The sequence below is a fragment of the Acomys minous genome, assembly GCF_964271855.1.
Source record: "Acomys minous genome assembly, chromosome: 5".
NCBI lineage: Eukaryota > Metazoa > Chordata > Mammalia > Rodentia > Muridae > Acomys > Acomys minous.
In genome coordinates, this window is record NC_140494.1 from 100,272,396 (window position 1) to 100,292,077 (window position 19,682).

General features: G+C 47.0%; 1 protein-coding gene across 6 annotated transcripts in view; it reads right to left on the bottom strand.

Annotated features, from left to right (window-relative positions):
• Positions 1-19,682, bottom strand: part of GRAMD1B (GRAM domain containing 1B) — a 186,446-nt gene that overhangs the window by 157,780 nt on the left and 8,984 nt on the right. For 3 of the 6 annotated variants that reach the window (XM_084782045.1, XM_084782044.1, XM_084782039.1), the window contains exon 2: positions 15,342-16,182. The exons of 2 other annotated variants lie outside the window; for them this stretch is intronic. In XM_084782045.1, coding sequence (XP_084638171.1) covers positions 15,342-15,718 — 377 coding nt within the window. In that variant the 5' untranslated portion in view covers positions 15,719-16,182. Of the gene's footprint in view, positions 1-13,653; positions 14,851-15,341; positions 16,183-19,682 lie in introns of those variants that run through there. One more of the 6 variants, XM_084782043.1, reaches the window with a different exon arrangement.

Genomic DNA, 19,682 nt, shown 5'->3' on the forward strand with positions numbered 1-19,682 from the left:
GAGAGTTTGAGGCCAGCCTGGTGTACAAAGCGAATCCAGGACAGCTAAGGCTACACAGAGAGACCATGTCTTTAAAACAAAAACAATAACAACAACAAAAAGATTTGGCATTTGGCATTTATATAGTGAACACATTTATACAGTGTGTGAGTGTGTGTGCATATGTTATACATACATATACATACACATACATACGGAGGCCAAAGGATAGCAGACAGAGTCAGTTTTCTTCTTCCATTACAAGGAGTCTGGGGATAGAATTCAGGTCATTAGGCTTGGTGGAAAGTGATGGACAGGCAAGCTGGGAAGATCCCGTAGGAAACATGAGTTCCCACTAAGCCATCTCAACAGACTCCTTTCACGGTCTCACTCAGACTGAAAAACATTAAACAACCTGCCCAGGACCACAGAGATAAACAATCAAGCAACAGAACCAGCCTCTACTCCATAGTGCCCCTGTTAGCCTCTAACACTGATGCTGGGTACTCATCTTCCTGTCCCCAAAGTCAAAGGAGGCTGCTTGAACATCATGAATCCTAAGGTAGAATAAACTATTTCTTTCTTTTTCATTTCCAGTTCTGTTTTGGATGGTTTTTTTGTTTGTTTGTTTGTTTGCTTGCTTGCTTGCTTGGTTTGGTTTTGGTTTTGGTTTTTCAAGATAAGGTTTCTCTGTGTAGCCTTGGCTTTGTAGACCAGGATGGCCTTAAACTCATAGAGACTCGCCTGCCTCTGCCTCCCAAGTGCTGGGATTGAAGGCATGCACCACAACGCATGGCCTAACTACACTTTAAAACAAACCTCCCTGACAGTAAAACAAAAGATATGACAATCAGCAAAGGCATTCAGGAAGTGACTAACGATGGAGAAGACAGGTGAGAGAAAGGACTCTTGGTGTTTTATGATTTTTTATGAATGGACAGGTCACTTCTCTATGAATAGCTGAAAATTCTTCCATGAGGTCTGCCGGGCTCCAAAGACTTCCCGAGAAAAAACAAACTCGTTAGCTGCCAGTACAAAGCCAGGACTTCCCTCATAATCCGGAAGAAATGGCCCTAGTCACTAATAATGAGTCTCCAAAGGAACAGAAAGGGTGACAATGCAGCTAGTGCCCCCTCCCATCTCCACTCAGGGAGCAGCAAAGAAGTAAAATGTGCCATGGGGGCTCTGCTTAGACTTTTGACAAAACTTTCTCAGAAGTATAGCTCAAAACATAGAAAGAAGCAACCCAGGGAGGTAAGCCACTCTGGTTTCCTTCCTGCTCTTTGGGGGACACAGGTCGGGGAAACATGACTCACCATGGGCCCAGGTGTCAAGAGCATGTCAGCACTTAAGCTAAGGGCTGTTTTCTGGAGAAGTTCCACCTGCTCAGAATAACCTTTATTGCTGCCATTCTATCCAACCATGGGACTCAAGAAAAAAAAAAAGGTCAAAAAGAGCCTCGGAGTGTAATGACCCAGCCTGGTACAATGTTGGCTATACCAAGCAGATTACTTGGAGGTCAGCCTGGCACTAGCTGACATGCTTGGGGGCCAGAGACCATAACCGAGGGCAAATGGCATAAACACTTGGCAGTGCTCTTTTGCCTGCTCTGGTAAGGCTTTTCATCCTCTTGGCTTCTCCAGACACTGAGCTACAGAGGGCTTTAGCCTTTTATGTTATTATTTACAGGCTGTCTATATTATAATCTTAAAAGCATAAAAGCATTAAGTCTTCAGTTGTGTTCCCTCCTTAAAGCCCCTGGACTCAGGCCAAGCATGGTGGCATACGCCTGTGATCCCAGCACTCGGAGGCAGAGGCAGGTGGATCTCTGTGAGTTCGAGGCCAGCCTAGTCTACAAAGCAAGTCTGGGACCTAGTCTACAAAGCAAGTCTGGGACAGCCAGAGGTACACAGAGAAACCCTGCCTTGAAAAACTAAAACCAACCCTGGACTCTCTATAGTGACAGGTCTTCTGCTACTAATAAGGACACCCCTAGGTAAGCCTGAAGTTGATCCTGATGAGCATAGCCGCAGTACTGTCCCAGTCTTTCATAAACCTGAGTTTATGATGCAGACTGGTAGAGTGCATGTTTAGCATGAAGAAGCCCTGGGTTGGAGCTCCAGGGCCATATAAACTGGACATGGTTTCTGTAATCCCAGCACCCTGGACCTGGAGGCAAGAGAATCTGAACGGCAGGCTCAGCCTCAGCCAGGAGTTTGAGGGCAGCCTTGGCTACATGAGAACCTGTCTTGAAGAGGAGGAGGAGGAGGAGGAGGAAGAGCAGGAAGAGCAGGAGGAGGAGGAGCAGGAGGAGGAGGAAGAGGAGGAGAGCCAGGCGGTGGTGGTACACGCCTTTAATCCCAGCACTCAGGAGGCAGAGGCAGGTGGATCACTGTGAGTTCAAGGCCAGCCTGGTCTACAAGTGAGTTCAGGATAGCCAAGGCTACACAGAGAAACCCTGTCCCAGAAAAAAACAAAAACAAAAAAAGAAAGAAAGAAAGAAAGAAAAAAGAGGAGGAGGAGGAAGAGGAGGGAAGGGAAGAGACTATAAAGAAAAAGATGTGAGCAATAGAATTTTAGTTCAACCTACTAACTTTCAGAAAAGAAGTGGAGGGAGAAAGGAGGCCGAAGATCAAAATCCATAACAGCTCTTAGACAACACAACTCCCTGAACTTCCTGGTCAGGTTACTGAACTGGTGTAGTTTCTGGAAGGGTGTGGCACCCAAAAAAGAGTATGAGAGACTCCCACCTTCTCCTCACCTCATATGTTCCTACCCCACATCTTACTCTATACACCTCTTTACCCACATCATTTACAATAAGAAACACAAGTATTTTTTCTGAGTTCTTTGAACCCAAGGTCGGGGATAGGAAGCCAGCTTCTGGAGCAGAGGAGGTGGCCTGACTTGGAGTTAGCATTGGAAGTAGAAGGAAGAGTGAAACAAAAAGAAAAAGGAAGGGAAAGAAAAAAGGAAAAGAAAGGGGAGAGCCCCAGGAGTTGTTTGGACTGGATGCAATATTTAGAAGGACGCTTAAAGAAAAGGAATGAATAAAGTAGGCTTTAATGAGGTTGAAGCAAAGGTGTGAATATAGAACCTTTGGGCAAACGAAAGAAAGCTCATCTGTGCTGCTCTCCCATTTCCACTGAACATTTTTTAAAGTTTGGAGAAGAGTTAGAACTCTGATCTGAAATTTCCTTGGGTCATAGTCACTGAGAGCAGTCTAGACTAGGACAGGGGTTGAGCTAATGGTCCTTCCAATGACAGCATAGTCTTGGCAGAAATGGAGGAGGAAGGATGGCCAGCAAAAGAAAATACTGAATGTGACATGAGGAAGTTGGTTTAATATTACATCTGCACCTCAAAAGAGGCTCAGAAGAACAGCCAGGCATGTTATTATGATGGAAAAGATGACCAGGGTTCCTTAGGCGATCCCCTAGAAGCCTTGAGGTTTTTGTTTAATAAAGGGTTAAACAGCCAGAAGTGGAGATGGGAAGTTCTCGTGACTCTTTGGTCCAGGAGCCCCATGTGCTGTAGCATCATTAGGATGAGAACACATCAGCCTGTAAAGGTTAATACATTTTTTGTTTGTTTGCTTTTGTTTTTGTTGTTGTTGTTTGTTGTTATTGTTGCTGCTGCTGCTGCTTTTCAGACAGGTTTCTCTGTGTAGCCTTGGCTGTCCTGGACTCACTTTGTAGACCAGGCTGACTTCAAACTCACAGTGATCCACCAGCCTCTGCCTCCTGAGTGCTGGGATTAAAGGCATGCACCACCAACACTCCAGGAAATAAAATTTTTTAAAGGCTGGAATGTATAAAGAGGTTACATGAACAGAGAAAATAAAATGGTGTGTCTCTTTTACCTGAATGTTTTAAGGGGACGGAAAATCTGTCTATCTAGGAAACATTTGCCCTGCTGAGAACTGTAAAAAGCAAACGCATTGTTAAAATTCCAATGGCAGTTATAGTCGGTAAGCACAGATTGATGGTATTAAGCTAAAGACCCACAGGAGACTTGGTATGTTCCAGACAGACTTTAAGTGAAATAGTTGCTCTGTTCTCCTTGATTACATGGTAGGTATGGACCTCATAAAGACCAGGTGATGTGCTGGGCATGGTGGCACACGCCTTTAATCTCAGCACTCGGGAGGCGGAGGCAGGCGGATCGCTGTGAGTTCAAGGCCAGCCTGGTCTACAAAGTGAGTCTAGGACAGCCAAGGTTACACAGAGAAACCCTGCCTGGGGGTTGAGGGGAAGACCAGGTAATGCTTTTCACACCTCATGCTATATAAAGCAGGAGGCATGGCACTCTGTCCTCTGAGCAATAGGAATTGGATCCAGACTGTCTAAGCTCACACAGCATGGAAGTGTTAGTATGGACACACTCTCTCCAGGGTAGCTCTGATGCTAGACTACACTTATGCAAAGGCCTGTGAGAAGCAAGCAACAACTCCTGGGATGACATGAGGCTGCACAACTCAAATGGCTTATTCATGATCAGGCTGCCTGGAGACTCCAGGAGAAGACATGAGTAGGGAACCTCTTTTCCCCCAGACAGACTCTAGAACTCCATGAAAGATTACTAGACCTATCCCCACTCAGACAGTGGCCCTATAAATGGCTCTCATCCCATCAATGAAGGCCTGCTGCCGCTGTGCATGGCAGGTCCAAGAAGGACAGAAAACATCCTCTTTGGAAGGATGCCACTCTAGATGGAAGAAGGAAAAGAAGATCGGCTACATGGGCTGAATTATATGCTGCTGTTGTTGTTTTGTTTTGTTTTGTTTTGTTTTTAAAAGCAATAATCAAAGAATTCAACAGTGGCATATCTCTTGTGCTTGGGTTTGTACTCACTCCAAGGTAGCAGCCATTGGGCTGGCCTTGGGTCAAGCAGAAAAGATTGATAAGGAAATGTATGATTATACAGGTCACAAACCTATGGAAATCACTATGGGAAATTAGGAGGTTTATTAAAATAGACTACTCTGATGCCGTCAGAAGAACCCCATTCGGGTTCAGACGGTGCCTACAATCAACAAGTAATATGTGCACTCATCAACTGCTGCCACCTGGATCCATGAAATAAGGAAGCATGGTGATACTGCAACAATCCAGAGATGGGCTGAGCGTATTCTGAGGCCCGCAACGTGAACAAAACAGACAGGGACTGCATACAGTTATGTAACAGCTCCTCTGGAGAAATATGTTGCATGCAGTTGGCAAGGCTGGCTGATGCTGACTGCCTTTGGGGGCTACGAATGGGTCTCATCAGGAGTAGGCACTGCCTTTCACTCTGGAGTCCATGACTGATGGAAGAGGCAAATGCCCAGGGTGCCACGAAAGAAGTGAAACGGAAGACCCCGTACCAATCTGTAAGCCCAACCACCATTTCTTCCAAACAGGGGAGGCACACCTAATAGCCCACAGTAGCCAATAGTTAGAAGGGAAAGATTCTCTTCAGAGCAGTGGGTTGATAGACAAATGGATCGTGAACCTGTGCTGGCAATCAACAAACCAGGGACAAAGGGAATGTTCCCGTAAGCGGATTATGCTCTTCTGTGGCAGAAAGAAAGGCAGGGGGAAATGCTGCTGATAATTTACTTTCTAGTGCTGGAACAGAATACACAAGCCTGGGTAATTATGAAGACAAAAGGATGATTTGGGTCTCAGCTACCGAGGCATCGGGCAGCACAAGGTGCTGAAGGTCTTATTTATGCGTCCTTTCAGGTGGGAAGAGACACCACAAGGTGAGACAGTAAGAACCCAGCTCTGCTGAATCCTCTTCTTATAAAGCCATTAGTAGCATTGTGGAGGCTGCCACCTTGTGACATCTGTTTCCTAATTGTGTCCTAGGGGTTGGAACCCCCAATAACATTGACACAAATTTGGGGATCAAGTTATATACATAAATTATTGGAGTTCACAGTCAAGCCATAGCAGATGTCTTTGGATCTAGGAGCTAAACCCAGGCCAGATAACCAAACTACAGCCCTGAGCTACTTGCCCATGGCTCTACTTTTTTGGTTTGTTTGTTTGTTTGTTTAGTCATTCTTCTTTTCCTTAAACAGTCTCAAATTTCTTTTTTTTTTTTTTTTAACTTAAACTCCTTTTAAAAATATATTTTATTAATTTATTCATATTACATTTTAATTGTTACCCCATCCCTTGTATCCTCCCATTCCTCCCTCCCTCCCATTTTCCCCTTACTCCCCTCTCCTACGACTGTGACTGAGGGGGACCTCCTCCCCCTGTATATGCTCATAGGGTATCAAATCTCTTCTTGGTACCCTGCTATCCTTCTTCTGAGTGCCACCAGGCCTCCCCATCCAGGGGAAGTGGTCAAATATGGGGCATCAGAGTTCATGTGAAAGTCAGACCCCACTCTCCACTCAAATGTGGAGAATGTCCTGTCCATTAGCTAGATCTGGGTAGGGGTTTGAAGTTTACTGCACACATTGCCCTTGGCTAGTGCCATAGTTTGCGCAGGACCCCTGGGCCCAGATCTGCCCATCATAATGTTTTTCTTGTAGGTTTCTAGGACTCTCTGGATCCTTCTATTTCCCCATTCTCCCATGCTTCTCTCACCTAGAGTCCTAATAGGATATCCTCCCCTCTGACTCACTTTCCTGGTGAGTGAAGACTTTCATGGGCCATGTGCCTTGGGCTAGTGTCCAGATATAAGTGAGTATATACCATTTGACTTTTTCTGCTTCTGGGTTTGAAGTCACAGGGAGCCAGGCGTGGTGAGCCACACCTTTAATCCTAGCACTTGAGAGGCAGAGGCACATAGATCTCTGTGAGTTCAAGGCCAACATAACCTTCATAGTGAGTTCCAAGATCACCTATATATAATAGAGAGACCCTGTCACAAAAAAAGGAGGAGGAGGTAGAGCTGTAGTCACAGATCAGGATTGCAACTACAAGTGTTGGAAGCACGGCTAGTTCCAAAGAAACCGTAACTGTAGTTTAGAAGTATTGTCAGAATTCCTGCAGACCTCATTGCACAGCTTGTGCATCCTTATCGGGCACTACTGAGGTTAAGACTCAATGCAGCTGCGGCTAGAAAGTTGGCTCAATGGCTTAGATGGCTTGCTGCTCTTGCAGAGGACCAGAATTTGGTTCCTAGCACCCAAATCAGAGAGCTCACAAACACGTATAGTTCCAGTTCCAGGTTATGCAATGCCCTCCTCAGGCTTCCGCAGGCATCTAAACACACATGAACACCCACACACACACACACACACACACACACACACACACACACACACACACAAAGCCAGGGCTGAGGAGGATGTAGCTCAGTAGTTTCCATTCCAGGTGGCCCTGGATTCTATTCTCAGCACCATCAAAAATGGGACTTAGTGGCACATGCACTGGGGGAGACTAAGACAAGAGGATCAGAAGTTCAAGGTTAATGTCATCTACCTAGTGAGTTCAAAGCCAGCCTGGGATACGTGAGACTCTGGCTCCAACAACAACGCATGCAGTTGTATTGCCTATTGTTCAAGATGCCCCCCCCCCCAATCACCCTACCTCCTACAAATGGGATGCTGGGAGGACTTTTTGACTGGCACTACAGCCCGAAGTCTAGACCAACATGGCAACTGAGTCCAGTGCTCCTTCTAAAGGTGAAAACCTCTGGGCACAGACGGAAAAGAAGGGCCGTCTCCAGAGACTGAAAATGAACGATGGAGCTACATGTTGATTCTAATTCAATACTGCATGGGCAACCAACAGAGGCTCCAAGGAAGAGGTGACACCGCACAAGGAAAAACAAACCAGAAAATAATACAGCAAATGCAACACTCGAGGTCAAGATTATAAGCTATTTTCCTCCTTTCTTAAATTTTACAATTAGCTAGTTATTTTCTTAGACTGGCTATGATTGTTGACTTTTTAGAAAACGTGTCACTAAGCTGGGCATAGCAATAAACGCCTGCAGTGTTGCACTTTCTAGGCTGAGGCAGGAGGGTTGTGAGTGTGAGAACAGCCTGAATTGCATAGTCTAGGCCATTGGGGGCTACAAAACAAGATCCTATCTGAAAAAAGATAGATGGATAGATAGATAGATAGATAGATAGACAGACAGACAGACAGACAGACAGACAGACAGTGAGCTAGGCATGACGGTACAGCCTGTAATCTCAGCACTCAGGAAGTGAACACGTGTCTCAAGTCATCCTCAGCTATGCAGCATTTTCAGTGCCTGCCTAGGCTATAAGAGACCCTGTCTGAAACAAACAAACAAACAAAAAAATCATCCATTGTCTTTCCGTATTCTCCTCGTTATTGGGACAAATGCTTTTTATGGTCAGTATTTTACTCACTTTTTCATTGCTGTAACAAACTACTTGCAGCAGGCTAGTATTAGTTTTTAAATGTCTGCTTGGTTCACATTTCTTAAGGTTCAAGGGCTCACATCCAACACAATCAAAAGGTAGCAGAGTATTGCATAGCAAGAGATCGAGACCTTGTGCACGCGTTCTGCCTCTTCTTCTGATAAAGCTACCGGGATCCAATCGTGGGGCTCTATGGAGAAGTGACCTTCTCCAATCCTGCGTGCCTCATTAGACTTTCCCCCAACCCAGCCCTTGGACAAATTCTAGTACCATAGTTGGAAAAGAGAAGTGGGGAAAGAGGTCGTTATGTATCTAATTCCTTCCCTCAGCCTCATCGTTTCATAGCTAAACTCACCAACCAGGAACAGCAAGACAGCAAACGGATGTGGTCAGACCTCAAGGCAGAGGAGATGCTCCAGGCCAGGGACAGGCTTGACCCCAGCAGTGTGCTATCCAGGAGAGGTCCTGAAAAGCCCCTGCTGCTCTAGAGACGACAGAGTCAGTTAGGAGCAGATCAAGATTTCAGGTCACAGGTCTGATTTGAGTCTTAGCTAGCAAGCCACTATGGCTTGCCTGGTCGCCTCTTTTTTTTTTTTTTTTTTTAACTCTTATTTTCAGATCAGGTCTGAACACCTGAGTGTTGGCCAAGTCAGAGAATGCACAGGAAACAGAGAAAGTGTCACACCATCTGACTAAGAACAAAAATTCTTGTGAGATCCCCCAGGGAAATACCCCAAGGTTTTCTACTAACAGCTTTAGCCCTGCATAGACATATTTTTCTACCACTTTTAAACGGGGTAACTTAGCTCAAGAATCCAGAAACACAACTGAAAACAGGAATATCTGAAATCAAAATGGCCTCGCTATGTATTGTTGTTGTTTATTTTTACTTATTTATTTATTTTTGAGGTACCGGGTATTGAACCTATGGTCTCATGCCTGCTAGGTACGTGCCTCGTGTACCACTGAGCTCCCCCCCCCTCCAGCTCAATACTGCCTCTAGAGGTGACATATGGCTGCCATTGGGAGCATGGGGGTGGCAGACCCTTGTCTGGCATCTCTTTTCAACAGCTCAAAACATCTGCATCCTGTCTCCTTCCTCCCACTTGAAAGGCCAGTTTTGATTTTCATTCTGTATTCCTGAGAGAGGTTTTTTTTCTAACCCTCTCCCCGAGAAAAGGAAACTTCTTCCATTGTTAAAGTTGGTGGGCCCCCAACATAATTAAAAACTATGTCCACCTTCACACCAGGTGCACAGCTCTGGGCTATAGAAGGGAGAGGGCTTTCCCAAAAGGCAATGGCTCCAGGAAACCCCTCAGACTTCCTAAAGCTCGTGTACACAACAGCAGCCCAGCAACCATGTCCGGCGTCTAAACATCTGCTCCCAAGATGGCAGTTTACTCACTAGGGTCAGGAAAAAAAAAATTCCCACCGGCAACTTAGCCATTCAGGCGCCTTAATGAAAACTGAGCACACCTGAAGCAATCGTCAGTGAGTAGCCTAGCAACTGGGCAACACACGGTGTCAGGGAGGAACTAAGCAAAAGGGGCGGGGCCTACCACCGGTTGTTACTCTGCCCCACACTCAGCCTGCTCTCCTGCAATTGGCTGAGCGCATCACTACGTGGAAACTCTCGAAATATACTGCCTCCCACAGAGGAACCTGGGCCATGGTGAATCAGCCCACAGGGCTCCATCTCCACATCTCAGTTTCCACTAACTATTTTAATCTAGAAACCACATCTATAGGCAAAGGCAGCCTGCATCTCCTGGGGGAGTCCACCTAAACCATCAATCTCACCTACGCACAGCTGTGCTTCCCACACGTTCTAGCTCCTACCCAAACTCGCTCAGCAGCTTCCCCGGCCTCCTGAATTCCCGTCTGGGCCTCACAAGCAACTCCTCCACACACTTACACCTTCTCAAGCATGCAAGGCCAGGAATGCCGAACTGTAATGAACTTGGCAAGGGAAAGGGTACAAAATTCACATGCTAGCCTTTGTCCTGTTGGACCAGGAACAAGTTAATCTCTCATACCACAGCTTTTTTCCCTGTGACGCCTACGTCACGTCACGGGTTTCTCGTAAGGATTAACAGTGATCGTGTATTTAAGACACTGAGCAGGAAACTTGGCACAAAACAAGACTCACTCCCCACCTCAAGGAATTATGGGACTGGTAGAAGTCCTTTGTTCCTTAACTGACTGCTTACATTGTCTGTTAACCACTCACAGCCCCCTTCGCAGGGATTTGTTGCTCTGTGTTAAGAGGAGGGTGTCGTGTTCTCTACCACACGGAGCATGGCACAGGCCGAAAAGCTGACTGCATTCAGATTGGACTGAGTAGAGGTCTGGGCGCCCTGCTCCCTGCAAACTGCCTGAAGTTTAAAGCAACTCTTCCTCCAACTGTCAGAGGAAGCGATGGAAAAGTCAAGATAAACATATTAATGATAATATATACCTGCAAACCACCAACGAACTAGCCTAGCACCACAGATATAGCCTAGCACACCAGGCTGGGCAGAATTGGTGGGAACTGTTACCAAAGGTTAGATGTGGGACAGAACAAAAGGTTACTCTCTAGCAGCTAGCCAGCTAGACTGTGAGGAGCTGTTACAGGGTAGGAATGGCCCATAGAAAGGGATGCAGGATGGCTGAGTGAGAGGTGGTGAAAAAGGTCACAGTTAGGAATATGCCCAAAGGGAAAAAAGCAAAGAAATTCTTCTATGTCCTCCAGAAAGACAGGCTGTAGTTGGCCACTGCCCAAGTCACCTGTCCCTCCTCTGCTTTCCTTCTCTTCTCATAAGACATACCCTGGGAGACATGGCTTTGCCTGATTTCTGCTCTCCTCTCAGAATTCAAGAGGCCACAGAGAGATGCTGATGCTCAGTTTGGGTTCTGGACAACAACCACAACCATTTCTGACCAAGAGATTTGGGAACACATGCAGGTAGGTGCGAATTCTTTTCTTTACATTTTATTGTTGTTGTTGTTGGCTTGTGACGGTGCTAATTCTAAGAGCTTGCTTGTCCCATCAAGTCATTCATTGTTCAGAGCCTGCCCTAGCTCCCCCACTGAGTTGATTCCATTTTGTATATGAAGAAACAAAAGCCAGATGTGATGCACCCTTCTAATCTCAGCCTTTGGGAGTAGAGACAGGAGGATCACTAGTTCAAGGCCAAGCTTGGATACATGAGACCTTGTCTCAATAAATTAATAAGTAAGTGAATGAATAAATAAGATTATCTAGTCTTAAGTTTTTGATTATAGGAACAGAAAACAATAGATAGTCACCTCCTTCCATCTTTCTTTCTTTCTTTCTTTCTTTCTTTTTTTTTTCCTTCCATCTTCAATAGACATTTGGTCTTTTAAAATTCAGCTCTCCACAAAAAGCAGATTAATGGATATCTAAAGCTGATGATCCAGCTGGGGGGGGCTTGTGGGTGCTACCTAAAGGGTCTAGCTATGTGAATTTGGGGGGTGCATTCGTTCATGCCTCTCTGTGTGTGGTGTGTTTGTGTGTGTGTGGTGTGTTTGTGTGTGTGTTGACAAAAGGTGCTTTAGAATTAGCTGTGGGGATGTGTACACACATCTGTAAATATAAAAATTGGATTGAATACTTTTTTCCATCCTGGCATTAAATACTTTTTCCTGTGCATGTTCTGCCAGTACTCAACCACCGAGCTACACTCTGAGTTTCACACCCAGTAGGACTGGAGGGCTGACTGTGTGCTATCTAAATCATACTTCAACAAATCTGTGTTTAAAAACACCTCAGCTCTGGACTCACACCCCCTGAAAGTTTCTCAGACTTGTGAATAAAGGAGATTTCACTTCAAAAAGAGGAAAGAGACCTACTCACTACGGATATATCATCAATGAACATCTCTGGGTCACCACTAGAGGGCAGGTACTGGGCAGTGAACACACAGGATGGACTAGTGTGGAAGAGCATTCTGTGGTTATGTTGTTTTGTTTGAGGTTGCCTCTGATTCTGTATTGGTTTGTTTGTGTGTTTAGGGTACAGCATCATTTAGGCCAGGCTGATCTCAAAGCCACTAAATAGACACATTCCCAGCTCAGTCTGCTCTTTTCTACATATGCACTTGGCCTTCTGAACCCTCAAGCTCTGTATCTACAGATCCAACTGATTATAGAGAGAAAGAGTTCAGGAAAATCTATACTGAACAGACTGTATTTTAGACCAGACTTTATTAATTAGTCCAGGATGGCTTGACTTTGAATTACCAATCCTCCTGTTTCAGCCTCCCCAGTGCTTAGATTACATGCACCCCCATGTACCACCCCCCAAAGAGATTTCACTTCCTTATTCTTATTCACTAAATGGTTTTTCGAGACAGGGTTTCCCTGTGTAGCCTTGGCTGTCCTGGACTCGCTTTGTAGATCAGGCTGGCCTCAAACTCACAGCGATCCGCCTGCCTCTGCCTCCCAAGTGCTGGGATTAAAAGGCGTGTGCCACCACACCTGGCTAGTATAGCAATTCTTAAGATAATACTTACATTGTGCTAGGTATTAGAAGGTATCTAGAAATGATTAAAGTATATGAGAAAGCGGGCCATCGGGATGGATTAGTGGACAGAGACACTTGCTACTAAGCCTGGAGGCCTGAGTTCAGTTCCTGGAATCTGCATGGTATGAGGAGAGAACCAATTCTTGAAGGTTATCTTCTGAACTCCACATGTGCATGCATACATATAACACACACACACACACACACACACACACACACACACACACACACTAAAAGTGAAAAATTACACCTATGGGGAAATATGTATGGGTTATAAGCTACACATAATGTTGCATACATACTTTCTCTAAGGAACTTGGTGACTACAGAAAGACCTGGAGCCAACCTCCATGGATACCAGAGGATAAGAAAATACACATTTTCTTTCAACCCAATAAATCAGAACATAAAAGAACTGTCTTAAGTTATAGCTAGAGGGTAAAAGAAAATTCCTACTTTTAAGACTATCCTCCCTACTTCAACAAAAAATAATATTCTACCATACCCTTTAACAACTCTCAAATATCAGAACCATTTTCCTTACGTTTTCCTAGCTCCACCTGCCCATGTTAACCAGCAATGCAAGACTGTCTCCTTTACATTTTGTCTTCAGTACATGGCACAGAATGTCAATGCCGCTTTCAGGGTCCCTCCCACTTGAGAAAAAAGTGCCCTAGTCATGACACACTAGTCTGGTTTGAGATTAGGCCCCTCACTCCCCCACCCTCCCACCAATCCTCACTTCCCTCTGCTCTGTGGAAAAGGAAACAGGATGGAGAACCGGAAAAGAAAGACTTGTCGCCCTCAAGGTCCGGAACTGATAGAACCTGTGCAGTCTCTGCAAACAGGATAGACATTCCATAGTGAATCAAGGGGAGACGCCAGGGAGACTCAGGAGGGTCGTCTCCTGCCTAAGCCAGCCCTAGCCCTCAGCACCCCACAAAGACACATCACATGATTGGTCCTTTTGACTTGGGGCATACTGTTCTCTTAGCCCATGAGCCTGACCTCATACACATCTTGCTAGGTTTTTGTTGTTGTTGTTGTTTTCTATCTGCATTTGTCATAATTTGAGCTTCTCCCTTCTAGGCCATCACCTATGTCTCCAAGTTTCTCTTTTCTTGTACAATGACTACAGATAGCATCGTATGAATCTTCCAGTGGCTCCACCTCTTCAGTGTGAACGAAACTTGCATGTCTCAACTCCCTTTTGCTATATAGTTGGTTGGTTTTGGTTTTGTTTCATTTAGGTTTGGGGGTTTTTTGTTTTGTTTTGATTTTTTTTTTGTGGGGGGAGGATGGGCTCCTTTCCACCTAAACTGTGCATATCTCAAATTCCAAGGACCCTTCCGCTTCCACCTCCCAAGTTCTAGAATCACAAGCCGGGACCACACAGCCTTACTTATTTTATTTTGGAAGTGCTGGCGGCACTTGTGTGTTAGGAAAACTTTGTGTGTGTGTGTGTGTGTGTGTGTGTGTGTGTGTGTGTGTGTGTGTGTGTGTGCGCTAGTGTCCACACCCCTTCACACCTCAGAGCCCATTCTCAACATCACCACCACTAGCCGGTGTCACACTTGAGTTCTTGAGACCCACTCAATAAATGCTTCTTAAAGGAAAGTGAATGCATTCCCATTAAAGTGATTCATGACTTCGTTACCAACAACAACAACAACAACGCGCGCCACCCTCCACCCCCAGTACAAACATCTGCTAACGGTCATAGGCCCTGAATTCAAAAGCAAATAGGGGAGGGGGCATGGTATCCATGAGTGGTGGGGACTCCATGCCTCCACTGGCAACTTCCTGAAACAACATCCCAACCCCACCTGCAAGGCTTATGGAATTACCCAGGGGGCTTGGCGCCAGTTCTTGAGTGTGGACAGCAAACATCTACCAAGCAAAACTGGAGCTGGCACAGTGATGGAGAGGTGCACCTCTGATGTGGTAGGGAATGTGGCGAATGCTTCACCTCTATATATAGGCAATGTGGACCTGCACTGGCAATCTTTGAGTAGGAAAAATGACAAAAAGTGAAATGAAATTCGGGAATCCACGTGGAGGCGCCACTTTAACTCTCTCATTAGTCTTCCGCCATCTCCACCTGTACAATGGAATCACAGTTCTAACTACCTATGTTTCCCTGAGGATGGAATTTGGAGACAAGGTGAAGCACCCATCACAGACAGTAGTCTGTGCACAGTAAGGGCTAAACAAATGCTAAGTGGTATCATTTTATTGATTATTTTGAGGATCAAGAGATGAAACGCAGCACAAATCTATGTCAACATATCAAGTAATATTAAGTCCCTCGTCCTGGGCTGTGGAGTCAAATCCGCTAGCCCTGGTGCCCTGGCAGCGCCTGAAGACGCTGAGGTGACGCGATAAGCTCCAGCTTTGGTCCCGGAAGTTTCCACCAGAATGCCCCGGGGCCCTGGACAGCCCTGGGGAGGTGCGGGAGGTGCAGGGGAAGACTGCTGAAGAGGAACGGTGACCTACCTGCTCTCACTGCACTCCTTCCGCTCCCTCACCCTCAGCCACTTGCGGAGCAGGAAGCGCTTTCGGCGCGGCGAGGCGCTGGGTGTGGAGCAGTTGGACCATGGGGTGTCCTCGTCGCTGGAGGGCGTAATCTCGATGGATGGCAGTTGCAGGAACTCCTTGCCTGGGGCCAAGACGCCGGGTAGGTCCGGGGCTACCAGTCCGGCCTCCAGGCTCTGCTCCTGCACGTTTTTCATCCGGCGCATTTTAAAGCGCCGGCGACGGAGCGTGGGGGTGGACGAACTGGACCACACCGCGCTGCCCTCGGGAGCGCCCTGCGCCTCCGGCACCTGCAGGGCGGGCAGCTGCAGGTTCTCCATCATGTTGGCCGCCGGCATTGGGGTCTCTGGCAGCTGCCCTGTGCCCTCCGCCTGCAGCCTGGATCGAGGCTCCCCCTCGCGGCTCCCCGACCCCGGGGCCCGGGGCACTATCCCCCTCTCACGTTCAGCGAGCAGCTGGAGCCTGCAAGTAGATCAAGTTCCTTTTCCTGGTGCGCCGCGAGGAGGGGGCTGGAGAGGACGCTGCCTCCTGAGGTCTAGAACTTTTCGGAGCGCGCTTCCTCGCACAGTCCCCCACGGGGAAAGGCGACCCGGGACGCAGTGACAGTCGCCAGCCGAGCCTCGCCACCCGGCAGTCCTCCTGGGGCTACCCTCGCGCGCCCGCGTGTTTGTCTTCCGCCGCGCTCGCTCTGCCGGTGTCTCTCTGCCTTAGCGGGACTCGGCCGCCCGGTGTCCCAGGGGGCGGCGCAGCAAACTCTCAGTGGTTTGCGTTCAGCAGATTGCGTTGGGGAGCCGGTTTGGCGCTGCAGGAGAGTGGAGGGTTGGTTGAAAAGGCGGTGGTAGGAGGGAGAGGAAAGAAAGAGAGAGAGCAAGGGAGACACTAGATAAAAACAAAAAAAGTGGAGGAGGTGGAGCTGGGGGCTGAGGAGGGAGTGGGTTGCTATCCTGAAAGGACACGCACAGGCAGCGACAGCCTGTGTAACTGTACACGGAATCCCTTGGGGAGGGACTATACCTCAGAGTCAAGGCTGCTCCAATCAGCCTAATGAAATAGGAGCACAATCCAAACTTTCTCAGGGCAGCGATTGGCCAAGCAGCTCTGGCTAGCGAACTCCCTGCTTTTTTCCTGGGGGAGGGGAATCAGTGGATTTAGCCTTCACTTTCAGACCACCCAAGACACAGGGTTGAGTGAAAACTAGCTAACTTCTCAGCCAAACCTCTCTCGTCTCTCTCTTCTCCTAAGAAATGTGTATTCTCTGAGTTGTTTGGAGTGCTGACCAGGAAGACAGTGTATATAGTCAGAAGGAAAAAGAAAGGCTCCTGGATGCTGCTTCCAAAATGGCAAGCTGGGAAGAAAAAACAGTTCAGTAGAATGAGCTGAGGACACCAGACAACACAAAGGAGAGACAGACAATTGGATGGAAAGACACAGGACAACACAGGACCAGTAAGGAAAAGAGACTGTATACGTGGTGTGTGACCCTGCCAAAGCCACACTCCCATTCTAAGCAAAGAGTGAAAGGAAAGGAGGTGAAAAAAGCAAGACAGTGCACCCTCAGAGACCCCAGGGAGTCAAGTACATCCCTGGACATTCCTGAGACTGTAATATTGCTTCAGCCTGCTGGGTCACAAAATCTACAGTGGCCCCAGGCCTCTAAACTGAGAAAATATGAAATAGCCCTGCTGGGTATTCAGTATGCTACACCACCTGCCCCCTTTGAGATAGGTGTCCCATAAGAGGTGAGAGGTAGATGTGATCTGCTTTGGGAAGGATTTTTGTTGGAGTGAGCCCAGCCTGCTGGAGTACAGGCTCAACACTCAACGACCCCAACCCCAAGCAAGGTGTTTGCCTCTTTAGTGGCCAGACCCTAAGAAACAGCAAAGACCTCACTGCAAGGTCCACAATTTGACTCATTCTCTTTGCTGCCGTTTGTTAGTCCAGTTTCCCTTTGGAGGAATAAAAATAACGTGCCTAAAGATCATAAAAATCCACTTCAAGCCAGGTGGCGACGGTGCACACCTTTAGTCCTAGCACTGGGGAGGCAGAGGCAGGCAAGGCAGATCTCTGAATGCAAGGCCAGCCTGGTCTACAGAGAGAGTTCCAGGACAGCCAGGGCTAGACAGAATTTCTCTTTAAAACAGCATATATCCCTACAGGTCAGTAAGACATCTGAGGTAACAGCTGTCTATCATGCTCTGCAATGACACTTGAGGGAGCTTAAGACATCCTGACATTACACAATATTCTTGAGGCTGTTAAAAAAAAAAAAAGGAAGTACATCTGTTTGAAGGGCCAAGGCTGGGTTCACTGCTACATGATTCCAGAATGTCAGTTCCATTTCTGACCCTTCACATCCGGCTGCTGGCTTGAACAGGCATGATTTGATATCACTCTATTTTAACTCCTGGTAGCAGAGAAAGGAGAAGTGCCTTCCCATCAGGTGTCAGGCTTGGCAACGAACAGGAAAGCTCTTCCGGCTTGGAGCAGGAGGCTGAGCTGTGGCTCTGTACTTGGGGGGTCAGCCGGGGATCTACATGCTCACTGCCTCGGATCTTCTCCATGGAGGAGCACTTTGCAGGAGGATCTAACAGCTTCCTGAGTCAAAGAACTAGGGGCTGCCAGTTAGATGGGCTAGTGGTATGAGACCAGGGTCTCCCATGCTTAAGGAAAGCAGGCACTACCAGTCATGTGGAGGTCAAAAACTTCGACAAATGATTTGAAGAAACAAAGTGTAAACTGGATGGTGGTAGCGCACGCCTTTAATCCCAGCCCTGGGGAGGCAGAGGCAGGCGGATCTCTGTGAGTTCGAGGCCAGCCTGGTCTACAGACCAAGTTCCAGGACAGCCAAAGCTGTTACACAGAAAAACCCTGCCTTGTAAAAAACAAAACAAAAAAATATATACCAAACACACACACACACACACACACACACACACACACACACACACACATACACACACATGTGCACATGCACGTGAACACACACACTTACCATAGGCCTTCTAAATTTGAATGCATAGCTCTCAAAATGAACAAGAGCCGCCAACTTCTGCCTCACAAGCACCTCAGCCAGGTGTCCCATCCATAAGAGTCTGGACCTAAAATCCTCTAATATTTAATTTAAGCTTTAGGCCCAGACATGGTTGAGACTGAATGCTTACGTTTCATCAAGCCTGGGGGACAGTATCAGCCAGGTCATATCTGAAATGGTCTCACTTGCTAAGAAGCAGATACTCAGAGCATCCCGTGTCCCTCACCTTGTCCACCACTCACTTCGACCTGCAGCCTCTTTTTTTCCTTAAAGCTTTAACCTTTCCACCCTTCAAATCTCCAGTCAAACTTAGGAGTTCAAGTTCATCCTCTCTTACAAAGTAAGTATGAGGCCAGCCTGAGCGAGAAGGACCTTCACACGCACACACACAGCAAGACAAATACAAACAGAAATAAAAGCAAAATCTCACCCCCACCCCCACCCCCCGGCTACTGCAGCTGTTTCTGTTTACTTTGGGACACAGATAGTTGCAACTGCCAGCAAATGTGCCCTCTAAGCTCCCTGAGAAAGGAGCAAATGCTTCTTCCTTCGAACCCTTCCAGGATGCTCTTTATTTGTATGTGACCTTTAGGTTTTGTAAAAAAGGCTTTCACACATCACATCGCATCTTCCTAGTGACCTTAGGACTAAGCTACCAGAAGTTTCTACCCTCTTCCTGCAACCATGGAAGTAGGGCAGCGCTACAGAACCTTATCCAAGGACTCCCATGAATGACAATGACAATGATGTAGCAAGGCCAGAATCAGACCTTCAGAAACCAATGTAGAGCCAGCACAATCATATAATGTGCATCAACTCAAGAAAACAGTTCCTTGGTAGTCCTGTAGCTGTTCATTACAACAGCTGTTTTACAAGTAGGCAAAAACAAACTCAAGTTGGGGGGTTGGGGACAGTTTCCCAAAGCAGCTGATGGAGGATGTCATGGCCAAAGAGTATCTACAATTCCCTTTCAGACTTGTGCCTTCCATCCCCACATTTCCTCTCTTTCCTGTTGGCTCTAAGTACTACCTCAGTTCTCTGGGAAACTGACCTCATGTGCATGTGCGTGCGCACGTGTGTGTGTGTGTGTGTGTGTGTGTGTGTGTGTGTGTGTGTTGGGGAGGTGGGGTGAGTGTTACAAACAGGTGGCGTCCAGAATGTCCCAACCTCCAATTCCACATCTAGGCCTCCAACTTTAAATGAATGGGTCTCATATTACCAAGCGACTGTTGTTTATTCTCAGCTGTACAGGCTCTCCTTTCCTATCGACA